Source organism: Microtus oregoni, unplaced genomic scaffold (assembly GCF_018167655.1).
Source record: "Microtus oregoni isolate MIOR12 unplaced genomic scaffold, Mior012 000005F_ref0000423, whole genome shotgun sequence".
Classification (NCBI taxonomy): domain Eukaryota; kingdom Metazoa; phylum Chordata; class Mammalia; order Rodentia; family Cricetidae; genus Microtus; species Microtus oregoni.
This window is the reverse complement of record NW_024543064.1, coordinates 30,914,211-30,936,025: the sequence shown is the minus strand read 5'-3', so window position 1 is coordinate 30,936,025 and position 21,815 is coordinate 30,914,211. Positions and strand designations below refer to the sequence as shown.

General features: G+C 56.4%; 1 protein-coding gene across 1 annotated transcript; it reads right to left on the bottom strand.

Annotated features, from left to right (window-relative positions):
• Positions 1-107: 107 nt before the first annotated feature.
• Positions 108-20,559, bottom strand: Foxo6 (forkhead box O6). The gene is made up of 2 exons (XM_041651268.1): positions 19,678-20,559; positions 108-2,205 (listed from the first exon to the last, which is right to left on the bottom strand). The coding sequence occupies exons 1-2, from the start codon at positions 20,089-20,091 to the stop codon at positions 940-942; spliced, it is 1,680 nt and encodes a 559-aa protein (XP_041507202.1). The 5' UTR covers positions 20,092-20,559; the 3' UTR covers positions 108-939.
• Between the last annotated feature and the right edge of the window lie 1,256 nt (positions 20,560-21,815).

Below are 21,815 nucleotides of genomic sequence, written 5' to 3'. Positions count from 1 at the left end.
CGGCATCACCCCCTAAAAGTCCCTTTCATCACCACCCCCACCCCTAACCCAAGGCGCGGAAAATATTTAAAACAATTTTATTCATGAAAATATGCTGTACAATGCACTCTACACGGCCTCGACACGGCACACACGCACACGCACACGCTGACGGCACGGCCACAGTACACTGCCTACGATACGCACCGGGGACGCCGCACCCACCGCCCGCCCCGACCGGACACTTATAAATATGGGAGAGAGGGGCCAGAACTGGCACGGAGAAAGGGGTGTCGGATTTGGGGGCTGGATCCGGAACTGAGGCCTGCTGGAGAGGCTGTGACCAGTACTGCAGGAGTGTGGGGTTTACTGACAGGATAGAGGAAATGCCAGGACCGGCAAAGATGGGAGACACTGAACCAGAGGGTAGCTGAGGACCGGAGGACTGAGCAGAATGGATGACCAAGATAGGTGTGAACGAGAGGGTTGCTGGCTTCGTGTGGTGGTCCTATGGCCAGTGAGGGAAAGTGTCATTTGAGAACCAGATTGGCGTTGGGTGGGCTATGCGGCACATTACTGCAAAGGCCCAGCAATGGGAACTGAAGATCCAGAATCGCCCCTGCCCCACTTCCTAGGTGGCTTCAGGTATCAGCATCCACAGAGGGCCATCCGCCTGGATCTTTCCCACTCTCACCTAGCTGGACCTCAGCTACCTCTCCCAGGCTTCCGGCCCCAGCAGGAGGTCTTAGGAGTTCGAACAGGATTAGCCAGGTGTCCCAGCCGTTCCCTCCCACCGCCCTCTGCGCTCAGCTCCGAGGGGATGTCTCCAGCTGGGCTGGGATTGCCTCCTGGTTCCTCCCGTGGAGCTGGGTCGGGGGAGTGGGGACCCGGGGATCGGGATGGGAAGACAGAGGCCCCTTGGGGACGGGACTGGGGCTCCCAAGTTGGGTAAGGAGGCCCTCAGCCGGGCACCCAGCTCTGGTTAGGGGGCGGCGCCCCGGCCAGGCCAGGGGGTGGCGGAGGCAGGGCTGAGTCGAAGTTGAAGTCCATTTCGTCGCTGTCCATGAAGTCGTTGAGGATAATGGACTCGACGTCACACTCGAGGCTTCCGCTGAACATGTCGAGGTCCAGGTCCGCCGGGAAGCGGTCGGGTCCGGCACCTAGCGGCCCGGCTGCAGCAGCCGCATAGGGCCCAGGTAGCGTGTCCAGTAGGAGGCCACCGGGCGGACCCCCGAAGGCTGCGGCATGGGCCGGTGGGGCCAGACCGGCGGCGCCCGCCTCGCCGGGCAGCGTCATAAGGCTGATGGGGTGGGCTAAGGCACTGCGCGAGGGCGCCGGCGGCGCGTAGGGGGCCGCTCCCTTGCCGGGATAAGCGGCGGCCGAGCCAGCCAGCGACAGCTCCCCAGGCGCGCCCAACAGCGGGCCGGGTCTCGGTGCGGGCGGCGGCGGTGGCAGCAGCGTGGGCAGCGCCCCGGGGCGAAAGGGCGTGGCGGCGGGAGCGAAGCTGGCTTGCTTGTTCTCCTGGATTGTCTGCATGGGCAGACGGCGCAGCGCACCCAGTGGCGGTGGCCCGAAGCCCCCGCCCCCGCCGTAGGCGCCCGCCTTGCAGCCACCGAAGTAAGCGGGAGTCCCGGCGCGTGCCCGCGGCCCGTACGCGTCCTGCGCGCCGTCCAGCAGGGCGTCCGGCAGCCCCGCGACGCCGCCACCGTGCAGACCCATCGGGCCTCCCAGCTCAGCCAGACGTGGTATCTCGCCCGGGCAGCGCGCACCCAGAGCTGGCGACAGCGCGCTTGCGGGACTCGGGTACATGAGTGGCGAGGACGGTGCCAGGGCCTCCAGGGCCTCGTCGTCCTCCAGCTCGGCCGCCTCCCCGAGCAGGGGTCTCCCGCTGCCGCGGAAGTCGGCCCACGCCTCATAGTCGTCGCTGGCATGTGAGGCCGGGCTGGTGGCCCACTTGGCTGAGGCCGATAGGGGCCCTGGAACCGGTGCGCCAGGAGGGCTGTCGTCTGGGCTCCGCTCCGGCAGGTGCAGCTGCTTCTTCTTGCTCGCTTTGCCCTTGATGCGCAGGAACTTGGCCCCGTTGTCCATGGACACGGCCCGGCGCCGCGGGGTCTTGCCAGTCTTTCCGCCCTCAGGGTTCAGCATCCACCATGAACTTTTACCAGTGCCCTCGTTCTGTACACGGATGAACCGGGTGTGCAGCGACAGGTTGTGCCGGATAGAGTTCTGTGGTCCGAGACAGGGGCATGGGTGGCAGAAAGAGGAAAGTGAGGAAGTCAAAGGGATCAAGGGGAAAGTGGTGGGAAGATGGGAAGAAAAAATAAGGGGCGGGGGGGGGAGTCAGAGGAGGATGGGAGGAAATAGAAGGATTAATGGAGGGTAAAGGGGGGTAGAAGAAGAGAGAGTGCAGGTGTAAGTACCATGTTGGACAAACCCAGAATATCTACCCGTTACACCTGTCCTCAAAGATGTCCCCGTCCTGCCCTGTCCCACCTGTGTAGATACTGCCAGAGGACAGGGCTGGGGCTTAAGGGCTATGGCCCACTTTGAGCTCTACTCTGAACCTGTGCCACCCCTCAGCAGGGGAGTAGGACCCCATCTCCCAAACTCAGCCAAGCCTCTGGAGGGGCTGGCTAGACTGTGAGGTCCCCCCCCCCAGTAGATTATGTAAGGGCTCATGCCACCGCCGCGGCTCATTTGTCCGCCCCCCTCCCTTCCCAGCCTGGCATGGAGCCAGGAGCCCGAAAACCCAGGGCTCCAGAAATCAATCTCGCGGTGACTGATTAAGCCCTGTTTAGAACTAATTGCTCTTTCGTGTGTGGGGAGAATAAATTACCTGCTTTAATTTTGTGTCTTTAAAATGCAACTGCAGGTAGAGAGGACTGTTAACCCTTTGTGGGAAGGCCTGGCCAGAGAAAGCGGAACAGGCTGCGGGGGGGGGGGGGGGGTCCCTGGACAGGTAAAAGCCTATAAGCCCGAGACTTTTTGGAAATTGACCCCCAATTCCTCTAAGTGCCTGTAAACTCCAGAGGCCCAGGACTGACCGAGGAGACCTCAGAGCTATTCATGTTCAAGAGGCTGCCTGTCCCTCTGACCCATCCGGCTCAGCTCTGCTCTCAAAGCCCCTTTCTTGTGAGACCGTTATACAATTTCCCACACATTCCCCATTTACAGACAGCTTCAAACACGCAAAGAAGCTTGCTTAAATAAGGCTCCACAGAGCCTGTCTGCTCTCCCTCAGTACCTCCTGGCCTTTACTTCTGCCACACTGCCTATACCCTCATCTGAATCTCTATTGTGTCAATCGGGAGTGCCCTTGGGGTCATCATGTGCATTGGACAGCCTTGTCCAGAATTCCGAGGTGGACACGCAGCTCCACCAATCCAAATTCCACAAAAATCTGGCGTAGAATCTCTGCTGGGTTCCCTGTCCGGTAGCCTTGGCCTTCCTGATCAGTCACTGATTGTTGTGCAGACAGCATGGGCTTGGGTAGCCGAGGACCGGGCAGGATGCCTGGCTATCTGGCCACCTGGCTGTGTAACCATGGCTATGCATCAGTCTCTGAGCTACTCTGAAATACATGTTGTAGTCATCACCATCTCTTAAGGCTATTAGATCATTCCCTGAGCTAATGGGTGTGGTTTGGTGTTTGTGAACGCTCCAGGTGCTCCTAAGCCTCTGTCGGGTCAGTACTTACCCCTAGACTCAACAGACCTGCTTGGTCACCATCTCCTGAACACCAAGACTTAAGTGCAGTTGTGCTGGGCATCAACCACTCAGGGAGGCCAGAATTACCCTCTTTCATCTATCACATGACAGAGGTCCAGAGGCATGATGTAATTTGCCCACAGCCCCACAGCTGGGCAGCGACACCAGGCAACACTCCAGCTCTGCCCAGGTCATTGGACCTGCTCTTAATTTGCTAACCCACCTAGGCACACCCTAACCACTAATCTTCCAGGATTCTCCCTCTTGCCTCCTGTCCCCCAGTCTCCAGAGATCCTTTTTCCTATCCATTATTATCTCCATCATACCAGCTCCACCAGGCTGGCTGTCCATCATCTCTGCTCCACCAAGCTGGCTGTCTCTGGCACTTTATGGGCTTAGGAGGCAACAGCTGGAGCTTGGCAGCCTTGCCCTGCCTGGCTTCTCCTGGGGCTCTGTGAGGAGGGGAGCTGGACCCCCAGGGAGTGATGTTCCCTCAGGTAGATACTCCCTTCCCTGGCCTGCCCATGCACCTGGCTCCCGGCCCCTCCCCCACACCTGTGTTCAATTCCTAGGAGGCCTCAGCTCTCTTCCCCTAGGACTATTGGTCTTGCCAGAAGCTCCACCTCCCACCTTCCGAGTCCTTCTGGAATGGAAGTTCATCAGGCAACACTGTTTTATGTAGCTCAAGTGCTGCCAGGGAGAGAGAAAGAACACTGCCAGGTAATTGCACCTAGATAGTACCGGTCCATTTGGCCCTGGGATCCCTAAGTACTTATCTCTCGTAATCATTATGCCAAACCCTATAGGGTCAGGATTGGGATCCTTAGTTCCAAACAAGGAGGGTGTGGCTCAGAGACTGTGAGTTGCCAAGGTCACGCAGCTTGTCTGGCACAGAGCCAAATATGATTTCAGGTTGGTCTTTGTGGAGGACGTTCCATTCTGCGATAGGCCAGGGAAGGTCAGAGGGTTTGCAAAGACTCTTAGCCAGTACTCACATGTTCCTCAATCTTCCCATGCAGCTCATGCCCAGGAGCTGCCCGTGTGAAAGGCTGGGTATGGGCAGCAAGGTCAAGACTGTCTACAAGTTCTGTGCTTCCTTCTTAGCACTTTGCAAGTGCTTCAAACAAGGTCCTATTCTTTTTAACCTTATAAAGGCCCGTGAGGAATTGTAGCTTTCTCCCCTTGCCTCCACCCTGGACTCAGACAGGAGCTGGGAGTTCAAGCCCCGGTCTCATGTCATGGCTCTCAGAGCCCAGGGAAAAAAAGAGTTTATCCAAGGTGGCCCAGGACCTGGTGTCACGGGTTATGCCACCCAGGCCTCCCTAACCCCAGCTTGGAACTCCTCCTACCCACTCCACAAAGTCTGACCTAGGAGAAGTCTATCCTTCGCTCCAGGGCTGTCTCTTTACACACACTGATGACCTGGGCCAGCTGCGCTCTGTGGAGTTTTCCAGTTTGACACAGAACAGTTTGTGAAACGGTCTCATCTAGAAGTCTGCAACTTTTTTTCCCCCCTTAAAATAGGATTCTCTTTTCCTAGATGAAATCTGATATAAATCTGAATCATCAGACACTCAAGTCCTCAGCATGGGGAAGCCCCGCCCACTCAGCACCTTCACTCTCTATGAATGAGGCCCCATGGAAGGGTTCTGCAAGCCAGATGGATGGGGCAGCTGAGCTCAGTGGGGTGCCAGGCTTTGCTCAGGTTTACCCAGAGAGGTGGCCTGGAGCTTGGGGTGGGGTGGAAACTTAGGCCCCTGAGTGCTAAACTGAGCTCTGTTCTAGATGTGCACCAGAGCTGTGCCCCTGAGAGAAGCCCACAGCCTGCATCCCAGCCTATCTCCTTAGGGCCTAGACACCTGGTGCCAATCAGAGCTCCCAGCCAAGAGCCAGTGGCAAGCACTGATGACAACTCTGGTTTGCCCACAAGGCCTCCTGGGAGGCCAGAGGCCATGAAGGAGGTGGTGAGGGAGGTAGAAGAGGGAGATGCCTCTGCCAGGCAGCAGTAACCAGGGCTCCCTCTTGGAGTCGCTTAGCAACCCACCACCACAGCTACAGCCCAGGCATGCCCAAGTTCCCCTGATGCCCAGGGCTGGGCTCAGCTTCTGGGGCCTCCCACATCCCACATGTACGTCTAGGTTTGGCATGATCTCTTCGGGAAGATAGGACCTCCCTGATTTGGAGCCCCAGGGAAATGATGTAGGGGCAGAAGAAAGGACAGTAGATTATATTCATGCCTACCCCATTCTTCCTTAGAACCTGGGCCTGGGTGAATACCCTACTGAGGCCCACCCACTAGGGAGAGAAGCCTGACAAGAATGGCATATGGCCAAGTGCATGGGCTCTGGCACTCCAGATGCCAGTTTCAGCTCCAACACACACAAGTAGTTCAACCCTGGGGCGAGGTACTGTGACGCTCCAGTTTAACAGCTATGGCTGCCACCTTTGGTCCCCTGCAGCATCTTCACAGAGATGCTCAAACACCTGAGGTCCCTCCCTGCCCATTGCTTCCGTGAACCAAGGCCAAGTCACAACCCACACAGCCTCCGTGACCTCTCAGATGTCACCCTGCACATGCCATCCTTTGCCTCCAACTTGCCAGGCCAGGTGCCCTTCCCTCAGATGCTCACAGAGATCTCTCTTCACGTCTCTATCCCAAGCACCTTACACTTGGGACCCACTCCAACAATTCTCTTAAAACGTGTCCCTCTTCCTTGCTATGTCTTCGTCCCCTTTCCCCAGCCTGGCTTTTTCTAAAGCTATCCCCTTCTGGGAGAATACACGTTGAACTGAATACTAACTCGAAAATCCGGTATCTGACGAGCTCCAAAATCTGCCCACTTTTAAGTTACAGCTTTCAGATTTGTGTCTTAGGAATGCTAAAAGTCTATACAAATATCCCGAAATCCACAGGGATTTTGTAATCAGAAACAGATCTGTGGCCAAGCATTTTGGATAAGGGATACTCAGCCTCTGGGTAATTTATTGACCATGTTTTACTTACTGTCTGATTGCCTTATAATAGAACTTTTGTAAGGGCAGTGATTTCTATCCCCACCCCAGTTTTTACTGTACTCCGTGTATCTGGCATATACTAGGCACTTAAAAGTTTGTTCAGTAAAGGAATGAGAGACAAACATACAGGATACTGGATCATAGAAGGATCTGATTGAACCAGCCCTGGCCGGCATACAACAGGGACTTTTCCAAACTGCATTTGGAAGCAAACCCAGAATAGGATGTGAAGCAAGCGGGGATGTGGGAAAAGTCAAGCCCACCATGGCGAAGGAAGGACAGGCTTCTCAGCACGTTAAAGAAGGGCTCACGGGCACTTGCTGCTCTCCCAGGCCTCCACCTGCCCCTAGATTGCCCCAAGTTGGCTCACACCCAGACCTCCCACTGCAACGTGCCCCTAGGCTGGAAGACTCTCCAAAAGCTCCAGGGGGTCAGAATGACCTCGACCTTGGTGCCTCCCACACAGATAGGGTCTGATCCATCTGGTGGTGACAGCTCATCTATCCATCGGGACACCCTCATCTATTCCCAGGACACCCTTCGCCCACGAGCAGTAATGCATTCATCTGACAGCACAACCCCATTTATCCAGCACACCAGTCCCATTTATCCAGCAAGTACAACCTCATTTGCTAACAGCACTCCATTCACCTGACGGGGCCCCTCATTTATCCAGCAGGACACCCTCATTTATCCTCCAGGTCGGACACGCTCCTTCCTCCTGTGGTGTGGCTGTGTTCTCCGATGGTGCAACCCAGCCGATCCAGCAGGACGTCATCTCTCCTATAAGTACACTCCATCCCCCTGACAGTACAACCTCATTTATCTAATAATGCACCTTACCTTGCCTCCCAGTACCACCTCATTCCCTGACAGTACCACCTCGTTTATCTTCCGGTACAACCTCATTTCTCCTCCGCGCACAGCTTCATTCCCCAACAGCTCAACCTCATCCAATCTTACTTCTCCAGCCAGACCCTGCCAAGTTTTGGTGGAGGGGTGGGGACGGCTGAGTGGAAAGAAGAGAGATCTGCCCCCTCGTTTGGTGTTCCTGCCTGTAAGGGGCTGCATGATGCTTCAACTATATGCAATTTTTTTTCAGACTAAAAAGGGGCTATGGACTTTGCCTTTTAAATTGCTTGGCCTAACCAGAGAGCTCCACTACCATCTCAACTCTTCATTCTGTCCCCACTAGGACTAGAGAGGGCCCACAGAGTGTGATCTGGGATGTGGATTTCTACGATCTCTGCTGTGGTCCTGTGATCCTGAGAAGGGGGCATGGAAGGCTACCCTCTCTGGGGCGCATTTAGTGGTAAATGTTTAACAACCAGCTCTCCAGGAGGGGGAAAAGCCGGCTGATTGTAGCTGTTGCTGCCTTGTGGAATAGATCCTCCTATCATAGCCCAGTGAAGCTGCCAGTGTGAAGTTAGAGACTGAAGAACCGAGAAGAAGTGTGCACAGTGGCTCTCGTGGGCCAGCTCTGCACAAGCACGCTGTTGGCATGTGCTTCTAGTACTAGGCAGGAGAAAGGCACCACCTGCTGCATGCCAGGTGTAGGCGGGGTTCTCTTATCTCGATGATCATCCCACAAGAATGGGCCACTAGTTTATGAGGGGGGAAATTGAGGCTCCCATGAGTTTAATGACTCCCCGGTTGAAGCCCCAAGGCTGGAAGTGAAGAAGCCAGGTTCAGGTCTTGTGTTATTAGATTCCAAAGCCTAGGTTCTGCCTATCCTGCCCCCACGGTGGCAGGAGACACTGTTCTGCTGTCCATCCCTGTCTTGGTTCACAAGCTCAGGCTTTCCTGGCTTTCATCAGATACAGGATGTGCAAACTCTGTACCCACTGCCAGCCACCAACCCACCATTATCTTCTGGTCAGCCTGGTCCCTGGGGGGTGGGGTGGGAGAATTCCAAGATGGTGAGTTCAGTCCTGGGTCTTCCATTCTCCCACCCAACACTATCAGGTGTGGATAGATGCCTCTACAGGATCCATCACAGGCAAAACTCTCAGCCCATGCTAACCTTGTCTAGATGGTGGTAAACAATGACCCAGCTGCAGCCTCAGTGTTAGAGACCACAGGTGGGTCTCTGACCTCCCTGCTACAACTCCAGCACTCACCAAGAGGGTTCCCCAGATCCAGCTGCTCATCCTTCTGGTTCAGAGCCCCAGGAGTAGCTCCAACCCTGTCCCTAACTCCTCAGTCTATTCCTAGCACCAGTCTTTCCAGGAGCACACATCTGAGTCAGACAGACTCACAGTCTGGCACGAGAGTGCACAGGGTGGGGGTGGTGCTTGCCCTCTTGTCTGGGCTGGAGTTGGGGTGTTCAGTCCAGGCAGGCTTCCTGGTAGATGATGTCAGAATCTAGAAGTCATGTGTAAATCCTGGGTACTAAGGTCTGCATTGGAGGAGGGGTAAATGGCTGGGCAGATGAGGGCAAAGAGCCACAGGTGCCCATGAGTGAGCTGAGCGTCATCAGTGGAACAGTCTGGGCAGCAAGGGTCCAGGAGGAATCAAATACTGAAGCAAGACATAAAGTCGGGTCAGGGTCAGATCACAAAACCCTCTTCCTCTCTCCCCTCCCTTCCCCCCACACAAAAGAGCTCATATAACCAGCCAGGGCAAACAACAAACCGGCAACAAGGACCCAAGCTTGGGTACAACTCCAGATGGACACTCGAGGGCCTTTTTAAGTATCTGAAGTCTGTCCAGCCACATTCCCCAAACCAGAAGACTTGTCTGGGCTTCCAACCACCATAAATGTCCACCTCTGGTGCCTATGTGTACTTTGTTCCCATGTCCTTGTCCCTCCCTCTCTGCCCCACAGGTTCTATTTCCCCATCCAGGCCTGTGCTGAGCCCCTGCCACAAGCCATGGACACAGCTGACTGCCCCCACCACAGCACTGACAACAGACTGAGTTCAGCTCAGTCTGTCTCTTCCACTAAAGTCTGCGGGGCTCACAGGAAGTGTGGAGGAAGGAGGGGCCCCTCAGCAGTGTCTGACTGCGCATGCTTGGTGCATGAGCAACCCTTAGGACCCTGTCACTGGCTACCAGGGTCCTCTTGAGCCTCCCCTTTGGCTTCCCCAAGGGCTTCTGCTACCATGACCTCCTGCCTTCCTTGGTGCTTCCTGGCTCCTAGGGAGAATTCAGAATAATTAGGGGGAAAGACTACTTTTTTCTTTTCAAGAAGGTCTTACTATATTATATAGCCTGGAAGCACATAGTCTTCCTGCCTCAGTTTCCCCAGTGCTAGGATTATCATGCCTGGGTAAGATCACCATATATTAAATATTGTCATTTTTTCATAATATCTTGTAACTACATCACCAAGTCTTTGAGCCAACCTTCTGAGCTTAGTACTCTCATTTTAGCAGATGCCAATCCAGAGAGCTCTTGCTCTAAGTTGTTGCTAAGGCAGTGGTTCTCAACCTGTGGGTCGCGACCCCTTTGCGGATTTGCATATCACATGTCTACACTATGATTCATAACAGTAGCAAAATTACAGTTATGAAGTAGCAACGATATACTTTTGTGGTTGGGGGTCACTACAACATAAGAGTCAGAGCATTAGAAAGGTTGAGAACCACAGCGCTAAGGAGAAGCCTAGGCCAGGCAGAAGCTCCTAGGTTGTCCTGGATCAGAAGTGGGACTGGCCAACTGGCTCAGCTGCCCCTCCCCAGAACCCCTAACTATGAAGTCATTCAGACTTGGCACGGTATCCCTCTAGTCTGATCACCTCCCTTATCTGCAGGCAGCTCCTCCCTGCTCTCCTGCCCAGGCCCTGGGAGCAGCTGCAGTGACCTCACCCAGCCCTGCCCTGGGCCCAGCTCTGGGGAAGGCCTAGCAGCTGTGCCCGAGCCCTGCAGGCTGGCTCCTGGGGGAGAAAGAGGAGGAGCAGGCATGGTGCCAAGAGAACCATCTGCTCTCCCAGGGGCACAGCCACCCGCACAGACACTGGCCTTGCCCCCAGGGACTGCCCTTGGCCCTCTATTTCGACGATAAGGGGCTCCAAGAGCCCAGGGCAGCCCACTCCGACCAGGGCAGCAACCTCATTTGCCATCTGTCTGCTCCGGAAGCCTCGGAGGTCCTTCAGGACGTACCGGAGCACCACAAACGTCCACTGCAGAAATGAACAAGTGCTTGGGTGAGGTCCAGGGCCAGAGGCCAGAGGCCAGGCTGGGTGTGCTGAGTGTGGCTTCCCCACTGTCGGACTAGCTGACTTTAAGTTCTCACTCTCCCTGCTGGGGCCTCCATCTCCACATCTGCTTAGCTGGCAGGTGCCTCTGGCAAAGGGCACGCCCCTCCTCCTCAAGGCCCAGCTCAGGTTACAAGAGGAGGTGGTGGCAAGGCCAGCTGAGGACAGAGGAGGGGTCAGGAGGGAGGAGGAGGCCTCAGAGTTTCCCAGATTGTTCATGGAGGAGAACCGGGAGGCAGAGAGAGAAGAGTCTTGCTCAAAGTCACACAGCCTGGCAGTGGGGCAAAGAGAACCCAATATGCCAGAAACAGGCAGCCCTGGCTTGAGGATTACCTTGAACAAGTGAGAATCCCTGGGGCTGAGGATCCCTCTTAACGGGAAAGTGTTTCTGCAGGAGCACTAGGCCCTGAGCTCAGAGGAACCAGGAGTGGAAGCACACAGCACAAGTGCTGTGCTTGGGCTCAGAGGCAAGTAGATCCTTGGTGCTCACTAGTCGGACAGTCTAGCAAAATGGCGAGCTCCAAATTCACTAAGAGAACTGGTGTCAAAAAATAAGGCTGGGAGCAATAGAGAAAGGCACAGCAACACCTGGCCTCCACATAGACGGTGCACACACACACACACACACACACACACACACACACCAAGCCTTAAATCCGTATGACTCCCAAGGCCACAGGGAAAGTTCTGGAGACTCAAAAGTCAAACTAAGAGCCGCAGAAGAGATTGGACTGCCCACATTCTCACAGGTTGCATTGTTGCATTCAGGGAACAGAATAGAGAGGGATTCCTCTAACACACACACACACACACCCTTCAGGGACATGCATAGGGAGTCCTACCCTATATACTGGCTACTGGCAGGTAGCTCCTCTCTTCACAGAGCAATGAATAACAGTAGTGACCTCTGATAGGACTTCTTAGGGACTTTAAAGGTGCTTTTCCTGAAATTCTAAGAAAGCTTGGCCATAGACCTGCCATCCCATTTATAGAGGAGAAAACTAAGACAGAAGCTTCCCGGACTGCACAGAAAGTGAGCCGGTGCCATTGTGCCCCCAAGCCCCTTCTACACACAGCCAGTCTCATCACCAGTCTTAAGGCATGGCGGGATGGCTGCAGAGACCTCAGCCTGACATCTGGAACCTAACTCAGGCTCATCCACTAGTCTTGCCCTGCTGTGCCCTTGTCACACAGGCCACTCTTGAGTGACTTGTCTGCTGGTGTCATCCCATCTCGCACTCCCGCTGGAGTGCCAGCTCCCAAGCCCGAGCTTGCCTGCCACCCCAAGCCATGCTTGCTTTTCCAGCTTCTATTCTTGCTGGGTTCCCCAAGGAGTCCCAGGGGTTGGACCTCCTTGCCTCCAAACACCCACACCTGATGATCTGACCTTCTGTCCTGCCCTGACTGTGTCTGTCCACAACCAGACTCTTTGTGTCTTCATCACCCAAGCTTGATCTCCCAGCCCTTCAAGATCAGGTACAGTCCTGACAACACTGCACAGCAGGTGCCCAATGGTGTAGCCTTGGATGACAGAGCCCTCAACCCTGCGTCTGTTAGCCAGGGAAATAGGAAACTGGCCTGCCCCTGCCTCTGGGACACTGCCTGTCTGGGAAAGGCAGACTGGAATAAGGGCCCATTGCTCAGGCTAGAAGCTCTGAGGTCAAACTTCAAGGGAGAGCATAAAGACAGTCGCAGGAGCAGAAAGGCAGCTTGGAATGGCCTGGCCAGAGGGCTGGCGCAGGGTGAAGCCAGCCCTGGGGCATTCCAGTGCTGCCAACATAGCTGAAGCCTCTTGATTTCTTTTACTCTTCGTTTCCTCATCTGCCAGTGGGATAAATAACAATAACAGTATCATGGAGCAACCGTGAAAATTCATTGAGAGAACACAGTAGGTGTTGGCACATGGCAGGTGGAATCCTGAGCAAGAACTTTAAAGTGGCTAAAGCAAGTGTCAGAGAATTCAAGGGGGAGGAAAGGTTGACAAGGTTGGGGACTGGGCGTGGAGTATCCCATGAGGCTCCCCAAGGATGGACAGATACTGCTGGGCTGTACATATGTTTGCTCTCCCATCAGTGGGGAACTAGCTAGGACAGGGGCTGTGACTTCACTTTCTTCACACTCCAGGCCCAGAGAGTCTCACCCTCCAACACCTCCCTCTGTCCTGCATCAAAGGCTGGTAGGAGCAGCATGTGCTGGCTCTGGCTATGGCTCCCTTCTCTCCAACTATGTCTTATACAGTGTGGAGTGGATACATGGGCTAGATGTAGGTGCTGGGGCAGGAGCTCGGTCTCCTGAAACTGATGGCATTAGTTCCAAATCTCTAGGGCAGGAGGAGGGAAAAGGAGCATGGACTCAGCTAGGAAGCAGCTTAGAGAAGCAGCTGAGCCAAGTGAGTGTGCAGGGTGAGTGGGGAGGCTGGGAGGCCAACATCTAAGGGTTGACTTCTGAAAGACTGGTCACCCAGCATACCCGTTAAAATATAGATTTCAGACCTCATGTCCAAAACATCGAGATGGGGGTTGGAAAGTGTGCTGGCAAAAAGCTTCTGGGCACTCTCGGATTACAGGCCGTGGACAGATAAGGATATAGGCAAAGATCCTCAAGGAGACAGGTTGGCTTCCAGAACCACCTGGATGGTGGTGGCTTCAATCAAAATACCCAAGCACCCTGGCTATTTTCTCTGAAGGGTGTCCCAAGGGATCAACCAAGGAGAGCTATCTTGGTAGGGTGGAGGCGGAGAACTTCAGCGTCAGTGGCGAAGGTGGCAGTGCAAGGGTGCCTGAGTGGAGAGGTGTCAGGAGACACAGGAGGTGGGGCCTGGACAAGCCCGACAGAAGGCCCAGGGACCCGGAGTAGTGTGGGCTTGGTTGGCTCCCGGGGAAACTGAGGTGCCTTAGAGTTGTAAAACAGATTTTGAAGCTCTGGGAGCAGGAAGGATCGCTACTATGTTGGAGTGAGGGAGCACTGGCCACGGGAGATGGGAGGAACAGGGTAGAAACAGAGAGGGCTGCGTCTAGATCTAGGCTCTGCCTTCTCCCAGATAGGCCTTGATCTCCTCAACTGCAAAATGGGACCACAAATGCATAGCTGGCCGGAGTTGAAAAGGATGAAATGGGAGACCATGTGCAAATGAGCAGGACAGACTGCCTTGCATCCAGACTCTCGCCTCATCCCCTTCCCACTGGAGGCAGCCCCCTTAGAGACCAGGAAGGTTTCTCTTAGTAAAGAGGGAGGCCCTGGGGGTAGGGTGTGGGAGGCCCCACCCCCACACACCACCTGGCCCCCTCCCACCTCCACATATGGGTTGGGGGGTGGGGAAAGGCAGCAAACAGCTAAACCCTCCCAAACAGGAGTGGGTTTCCATGGTAACTGGGGTGCCAGGAGAAGGGGGGGGTGCTCCAGATCCAGCTGTCCCCCTGAGCACCCTCCTCAGGCCCTAGAGCCCAAGCTGATGCCCACCCAACAGCCTAAGTCCCCCATCTGCCTGCTCTGGGGCCAGCTGGGGTTGTCATGAACACTCCCTGTGCTAGCAGAATGGTTGCCACCTGGGTACTGCCATGGGTAGGGCAGGCATCTTTAAGTAGGAGGCTCAGATTCAAGACTATCCACACCCCTACGCACAGGTGTTCACAGTGAGAATTCCTTTCAGGACCATGATCCCCTGAGCGCTTAGCACCAAAATGTTTGTAAGTCACAGTCCTGAAGGTCCTGGAGATTGGGTTAAGGTCCTCTGGACCTACAGAACACCAAGGACTTCAGCTCACACATTGAATCACGTTCCCCACAGGGGCTCCGTCCACCCTTAACTGGCCCTGACTCCAAGTGACCACAAAGGGTTACACCTGGACAACAGTGGGTGATGCTTCAGGGCACTGCCCAGCAGAAGAAAAGAGTCTTTCCAGGCTAAGACGATGTATCTTGCCACTGAATGGCAGTCCAGAGAGGAATGGGTTAGAGGGGGCTAAGCGTGACCGGCATCCAAGCCTTATACTCTTTAACTTCTCCAATGATCCAAAATGTAACGTGGGGGTAGACAGGGCTCTTATAGGGAGGTGTCAGCCCCATCCTCCTCTGTTTCCCAGTCGCTCGGCCCTGAAGTGGGTGATAGGGCCAAGGCAGGTGTAGGGAGGAGCTGATAAGTCTGCTAAGAGGTCAGGGAAGCACCTTTACCCCAGAGGCTCACTGCCAGTTCCTGACTACCCTCAAACCTCAGGTGATGGCCATCACCAGCTGCCACTCAAACACAGGAGAAGGTGCACTCCAACCCTTTCCACATCCAAACCCTTCCCAACAACAGCTAAGGAACCCCCCGGACCTACGTAATGGTACAGAAAATGCTGGAGTCTGAGGGTTAGAATTGGGTTCCAACACTTATGACTAGTATATGCTAGGTATGCGATCTCAGGACAAATCACTTCCACATCTGGAAAGACGATAGTGGAGAGAATCCGGTGGGACGTGTGTTTGGTGCATGGGTCTCACTAGTCCGGTACTCTGTCAGGGCCTCCCTGTTTCTCAGTTCCTCGGTTCCCTTCAATACTGCACCCGAGTAAGTTCGGAGGCTGGAGCCCTCAAGGTCTGCAGAGAGCCCCCCACCCGCATTAAGTGGGGGCTGGAGGGCGATGAACTTTCGAACCCACAAACCCCCCGCGCCGTTCATTACCTTAACGCGAGTTAAAAATAACCGTCTCATCTCTTTAAATTAGTCTGTCTGCAATTACCGCCTGGCACGGCGCTGCCCGCCATCGTCCCGCTGGAGCGGCGCCAGGTGGCAGGCGGGGCCCTCACCCTGTCTGTCGGTCTGTCTGCTGCCTCCCGACTCCCCTTCCCCCGAGGAGCAGCAACCCGAGGCCCCCGGAAGCCCCGCCCCGAGACTCCCCAACTTGCGTGGGGTGGGGGCCTGGGGTCGCCTAGGGCCAGCCTAGTGAGGAGCTAAAAATTGGGGAGGGGGCTCCGGGCACGGCGTCGGGGGAGGGGCGCCGGGAGGCCCGGGAAGCCGGAAGGGCCCGCAGCGCGCCAGCGCTCGTGGGTGGGTGTGAGCAGGTGGCCGTGGGAGTCTGCCGGGCGTGCCAGCAACTGTGCCAGGAGCGGCTGGCACGGGCTCGTGCCCAGGAGGCGGGCAGCTGCCAGCCCCTCGCTCGTGCAGTGAGGGGGGTGAGGACACCCCCCCAATCGGGGCCCACACCGCCTCCTCTCGCACCCCCACAAGCCCTTGGGGCTGGGGATCCCCGAGGACAAAGGAGGGGGAAGGCGCCCTGGTGGAGCGGGCTGAGGGGAGGGGGCACTACTCTCCAAATCACTGCTCAGGTCTAAGAGCAGGACCCTGCTGCTGGACTCTGGGATCAGCCCCTCATTCAAGCCCCCGCCCCACCTGGAACTTACAGGGCCAGGCCTAGGCCAGATGGGGCTAGCACCCGCTTTCTGATCCCACCCCTCAGCAGCAAGGCTGCTTCAGCCCCTGGGGGAGAGGGGAAGTCCCCATCCACTGGGCTCCTCCCCTCTGGGCCTAGGGACAGAAATGGGAGGCGCCCAGGCCAGGAGCTCCCCAAGGACTGGCAGCCAGGAAACACAAAAGGAGTCGAACAACTCCAGAGGCGTTCAGTGGAAGGAACGGCAGGACCGTGCAGCCAGGAAGGCTTCCTGTAAGAGGCCAGGGCCAAGGGAACATGGATTTTTATGGAGCAGCTGGGCGGGAATGGGAGGCTCTACTCTGAGAACCACAATTCTTGGTCCACTACACTCCTGGCCAAGCCCTGAGCCCAGGCTCTATTCTCTCTGTCCCCAGAGGACCCCATCAGCCCTTTTGATGGAGCCCTAAGTAGTCCTAACTCTCCAGGTCTCTGTCTGGTTTGGGTGGTCTGAGCCTGATGCTGTCTTCTGCAGCACTGGGACCCCTTCTCATCCTCCACCTTTCCAGAACCACTTTTCTGCCAGCCTGAGAGCCCTAGGTCCCAGTCTGCAACTGCAGAGCACCCCCAAATCCAGCAGGCACAGTTCCTACTCAATGCCTCTGAACATAGTCATTTCACCTCTCACAAAACTATCGCCCCAATTTTCCCTAACCAAGAAGACAACCCAGATCAAGTGGAACCTCCTCTGTGAGGGAACGTCAGACTCCCTAGAATATGGAACCCACTTTCCCCAGTCCTTGCCCCACCCACCAGCCTTTCCTGTCTCAAGACACAGGGTCTGGATGTGGAAGCTGCTCAGAGCAATGCTTCCTGAAGGCAGTTCCCTTAAGGAGTCATAGTGCACGTCCCCACCCCCATGGACTCAAGGTTTGGTACCCCTCAAGGTTTCAAGGACAACACTTTCATGGGGGGGATGAAAGGGATGCAGGAATAATGGATCCTTGGTCCTGGCACCTGAGGTGTACCCAGCCTTGGTCAAGCTGAGACCAGTTGAGAGCTGGAGATAGCGCCTCCTCCAGGCCTCTGCAGGAACTGACTTGTGTGCCAGAAGGGCTTCAAGGGCAGGAAGCTCCAGGAATGAGAAGGAAAGGAGGCACCCTGGGGGAGTAAAGGGGAACAAGGGGGACAGCCATGCAAGAGACAGCATCAGTTAGATTCCCTCCAGAGTCTGGGTGCTTTCTGCCAGGACCAAGAACAGGAGTCCAAGCTTAGGGATGCTCACCCAGTACCCCAGTCCAGGACCGGGAGTGAGGCACAGAGAGGGCCAGTGTGTCTCCAGCAATGTGGTGCAGTGGGAATTGCATTCAGGGCCTGCTGCTTCCTGACACCCTCAGGAGAGAGAGTCCTATCACCCCACAGGGCCTCAGTCTCCCAGTCTGAGAAATGAATTCATGGGGCTCAATTCTCTCCAAGCACACTGCCATCACATTCTACAATTTATATCTGCCCCTGCTCTCACACAGTGCCAGCAAGACTGTTCCAGAGGCTTAGTGGGGCCTGGAGAGGTGACACACCCGGGCTGGAATCCAACTTGCCCATTTTCTACCTGTGGGCAAGTTGACTTTCGTGCTCCGGACCTCAGAGCCCTCCCCTCTAAACGGTTATAGTAACACTCAGCTCACAGGTTACTGAGCACTTTAAAGATATAAGGAGAGCTTGGCCCCAACATGCTTGCTCAGCGAGCTGCAACTGTCTCCTGGCTCCTAGTTTCAAGTGCTTGCTTCCGTCTTTCCCCGGTCTCCATCATCCATCCAAACCTGCTGGAGCTCTGCCTCTTCCAGGAAGCCCTCCTGATCTACTCTGGTCCTGGTATTCTTTCCCAGTCCACAGCCTCTGAACCACCCACTCATATCTTTGCTCTCACTACACACACACTGATGGCGTCTTGGGCCAGCCTCTCTATAAGGTGCCGTGGGTACAGAACAACCCTGACATTGGCTTTCAAAGGCGTAGGAGGGAGGGAGAGCGAAGCAAGACACACATGGTTGATCCACAATGCATGCCTCAGGGCCAGAAAAAAAACGGGGAGTCCTGAGCTAGCTACCGTGGGTTAGGGAAGGCTTCCAGGAGGAGGCACTGGGACTCTGTAACCCTGAGGATGGGGGCTGCATCTCCAGAAAGGAGAGGAAGGTGGACTCAGGAAATATGGGAAGCAAGTCCAAGGGCAGGACATACTTGAGAGGAAGTTGTATTCTGGTGGGAACTGAGCTATGGGGGACTGGAGAATTGATGGGATGAGACTCAGGTCTACTTTTCTGTCCTGGGTCCCTGCCCCATAATGGCCAAGGGGAGACGAAGAAGATGCCAGCACACCACCATCCAAGAGCTGTGGGCTCCCAGGACAGCCAGAGGCATCTAAAGCGGTCCATGGCCACAGCCCCTGCCCTTCTCCTCGGACCCTGCTGCCAGTCAACACCCTGCACAGCCTCATCTCCGGACACAGACATGTCTTCCTCATAGCGGTCCTCCTGTCCCACAAGGGGTTCCCTAAAGTCTCATCACTCCCAAATGCATAAGCTAACCCCATTTCCCAACAAGATGGCCAGAAGAAGTGCTGGGTCTAGAAGCTAAAACCCAGTGAAGACCCCCATAGAAGTCTTCTCCCAAGATGGCTCTCCCCTTTCCACTGTCCGCCACTGAGGATCCCCCAGGGTACCCCACTCCTTAAGTGCATCTGGGCCCAGGAAGCCAAGGAGGTGGGAGATAAGTTGCCTAGAGTGGGCAGGGATAGACGCCCAGGCCTCAATGCCCTTCCCTCAAGTACCAGCAGGGATCACCAAGCAGCCTCCACCCCATGCTGTGCCGGGAAAGGGGCAACACCTGCCCGATGAAGTACTCATCTCAGGTGACCTGCCATGCTTTTTACCCCGTCTAGTTGGTGCTCCAAGATGAACTCTTGACACCATAGTAAGAACTGAGGACTCATGGTCTGTTAGCACCTTCATCATGGGGTCAGCTCCAGGAAGGGCAAGGGAGATTTGGGAGGGAAAGCAGACAGGAGCCCCAGGTCACGACTCCAGCTCTTTAAAGCGGGTGCCCTGATGAAGAGGGTAAAACAAGTCACAAAAAGCGAAGGGGGCTCCCCCGTGTCTGTGGCCTGGACATGGGTTATGCTGCTATGCCCTCAAGGACAGGCTAGGGATATTCTTCTGGGAAATCTGAAAAAGGTAATCCCTTGTTACCCTACCAGACCTCCAATCCCGCGCATCCTTCCTAGGGAACATAAATGAATACAGCTACAGCTAGTACGCCCCTCCTCCGCCCGTCAACTGACCTGCCCCACGCCCTGGGCGCTTACTCCAAGACCCCTAGAGGTGTTCCAGAGCCTCCCTCCCCGTGGCCTGCCCAGAGCCCGGACGCCCCCACCTTCCAGCCGGCTGAGCTGTTGCTGTCGCCTTTATCCTTGAAGTAGGGCACGTAGCGGACCATCCAGTCGTAGATCTGCGAGAGCGTGAGTCTCTTGTCCGGGGCGCTCTCGATGGCTTTGGTGATGAGGTCGGCGTAGGAAAGGTTCCCCCACGCGTTCCGTCGGGAGCTCTTAGCTTTCCGCAACGGTCCGACCTCCGCGCCCAGAGGCGGCGCCGGGGCCATTGCCGGGGCCGTCGCCCTGCGTTCTGGCCCGCAGTCTTCGGAGCCTTCAGCCACCCCTGCGCCCAGCGCCCGGTCCTCGTCGCCGGCCAAGTCGGGCTGCGGCAGGGGCCAGGTACAAGAGCGCGGCCGGCTCTGCGGCGCGAAGTCCGGGTCCACGTCCACCTGATGCGCTCGCAGCTTCGCAGCCATGGTCCCGCCCGGCTCGGGCGAGGCAGGGAGGGAGGCTCCGCGGAGGGTGGGCGCGCGGCTCTGGGATCTGCGCGCCCCGGGGAGCCCGCGGGAGGGGTCCCTGGCGGCTCAACCGCGGGGCGCCATGGACCGGGGCACGGAGGCAGGGGGTTGGACGCACTGGCGAGCACCGAGGGAGGGAAAGACCCAGGCAGTGAGGGGGCGGTGGCCCGGGAGCCCAGCGGGCACACACCTCGCCCAGCCCGGCTTCTAGCACCTGCCGCCTGTCTGTGCTTGCAGCCACCACAGCCACCGCCGCTGCCGCCGCTCCGCGGGCGCTGGTCCCGCGCGCGGGCCCCGCTCTCCCGGGACGAGGCTGGCTTGCACCATGCCGGAGCCCGAGCCCGTGCCAGAGCCCGCACCGCCGCCTCCCGGTGAATGCCGCCGCCGCCGCCGCCGCCGCTCCTGCTCCAGCGCCAGCTCCCGCGCCTGCCGCGCTCAGCGCCGGCTGCACCTCGAGAGGGGCGGGGGACGGGGCGGGCCCGGCGCAGAAGGAGGCGGGGCGTGCTCACCCGGGGCCGCGGAATCCTTGCTTACTGGGTGCCCCGCCTGCAGACTGTGGGGGGCGCGGAGCTCCCGCTAAGGGCGACCCCGCCAAAGCCCCGCATGCCACAGCGCCCTCTAGGGAGCAGGCGAGAAGCAGCTGGCGCGGCCCCGCCCCCTGCCAGGCCCGCGGGGGAGGGCGACGTGGGGGCGGATCCCGAGTGCTCCCATTGGTGCACAGCGGGATTGCCCCGCCCACAGGCTGCAAAGGATCCCTCCCAGGAGCGCGTCAGCGGGTTATTGTTACAACCCGGGGTTTCCCGGGGCAACAGGAATGGGGCGGGGCTCAAAACACTGGTCCCTCCCTTCTTCTACCGCCCTCAGAAATGCCCCGCCCTCTGTTTCTAGACCCCTGACGTTTCCAAGTCTTCTTTGCAACAGACAGACCAAGCGTTGATCTAACTCTCCTCTCTCTTCTTTGTGCCATGGACCGGTCTAGGGAAAAGGAATGGTTTAATAATTTCTGGATTGTAGACCAGGCGTTGCCACAGCCCTACCTGTTCCGTGTGCAGATGGGCATCCTAAGTTTTTATTGCGCTTCCAAGCACAATTTTAGAGCTTTGATTTTCAAAGTTCAACTTGTGGCCGGGTTTATCCTGCATACTATTTTAAAAGATCCTTGGACCCAGACCCTCGAGTTTCTGGTGGTGGGTCTGTGTTGGGGCGGGGACAAACTCTCAGCACTAAGGACCCCACTTCACAAATCACTGTCTTCCAGTATGTGGAAGCTTCCCAAATGGACTTTTAAAGCAAGTGCCCACCCCCAAAGTTCAGAATGTTTGGGGAAGGAATTCATTCATTTAATGGGTATTTATTTATTGAGCGTCCTCGTTGTTCCTGTCTCCTTTCAGGGCCCTATGGCAAGAACAGCAAACGGATACAAATGCGGTCCCTACTGTATAGACGACTAGTGGAGGACTCAGATGTTAATCCCATCATCACGTGACCCGAAAGGGAGCAGCTCCTGAGAGGATATGCAGTCCATTACCTCATCCCAAAGGGTACAGGAGGCTAAGTCTCCAGACACCCCTCCATCTGCCAGCCTTTGCTCAGGCTATGCTGTATGCCCAGAATCACCCATTCCCATCCACAAGGCCCCCACCAAAACTCAGCTTAAACATCAGCCTAAATCTAACACCTCT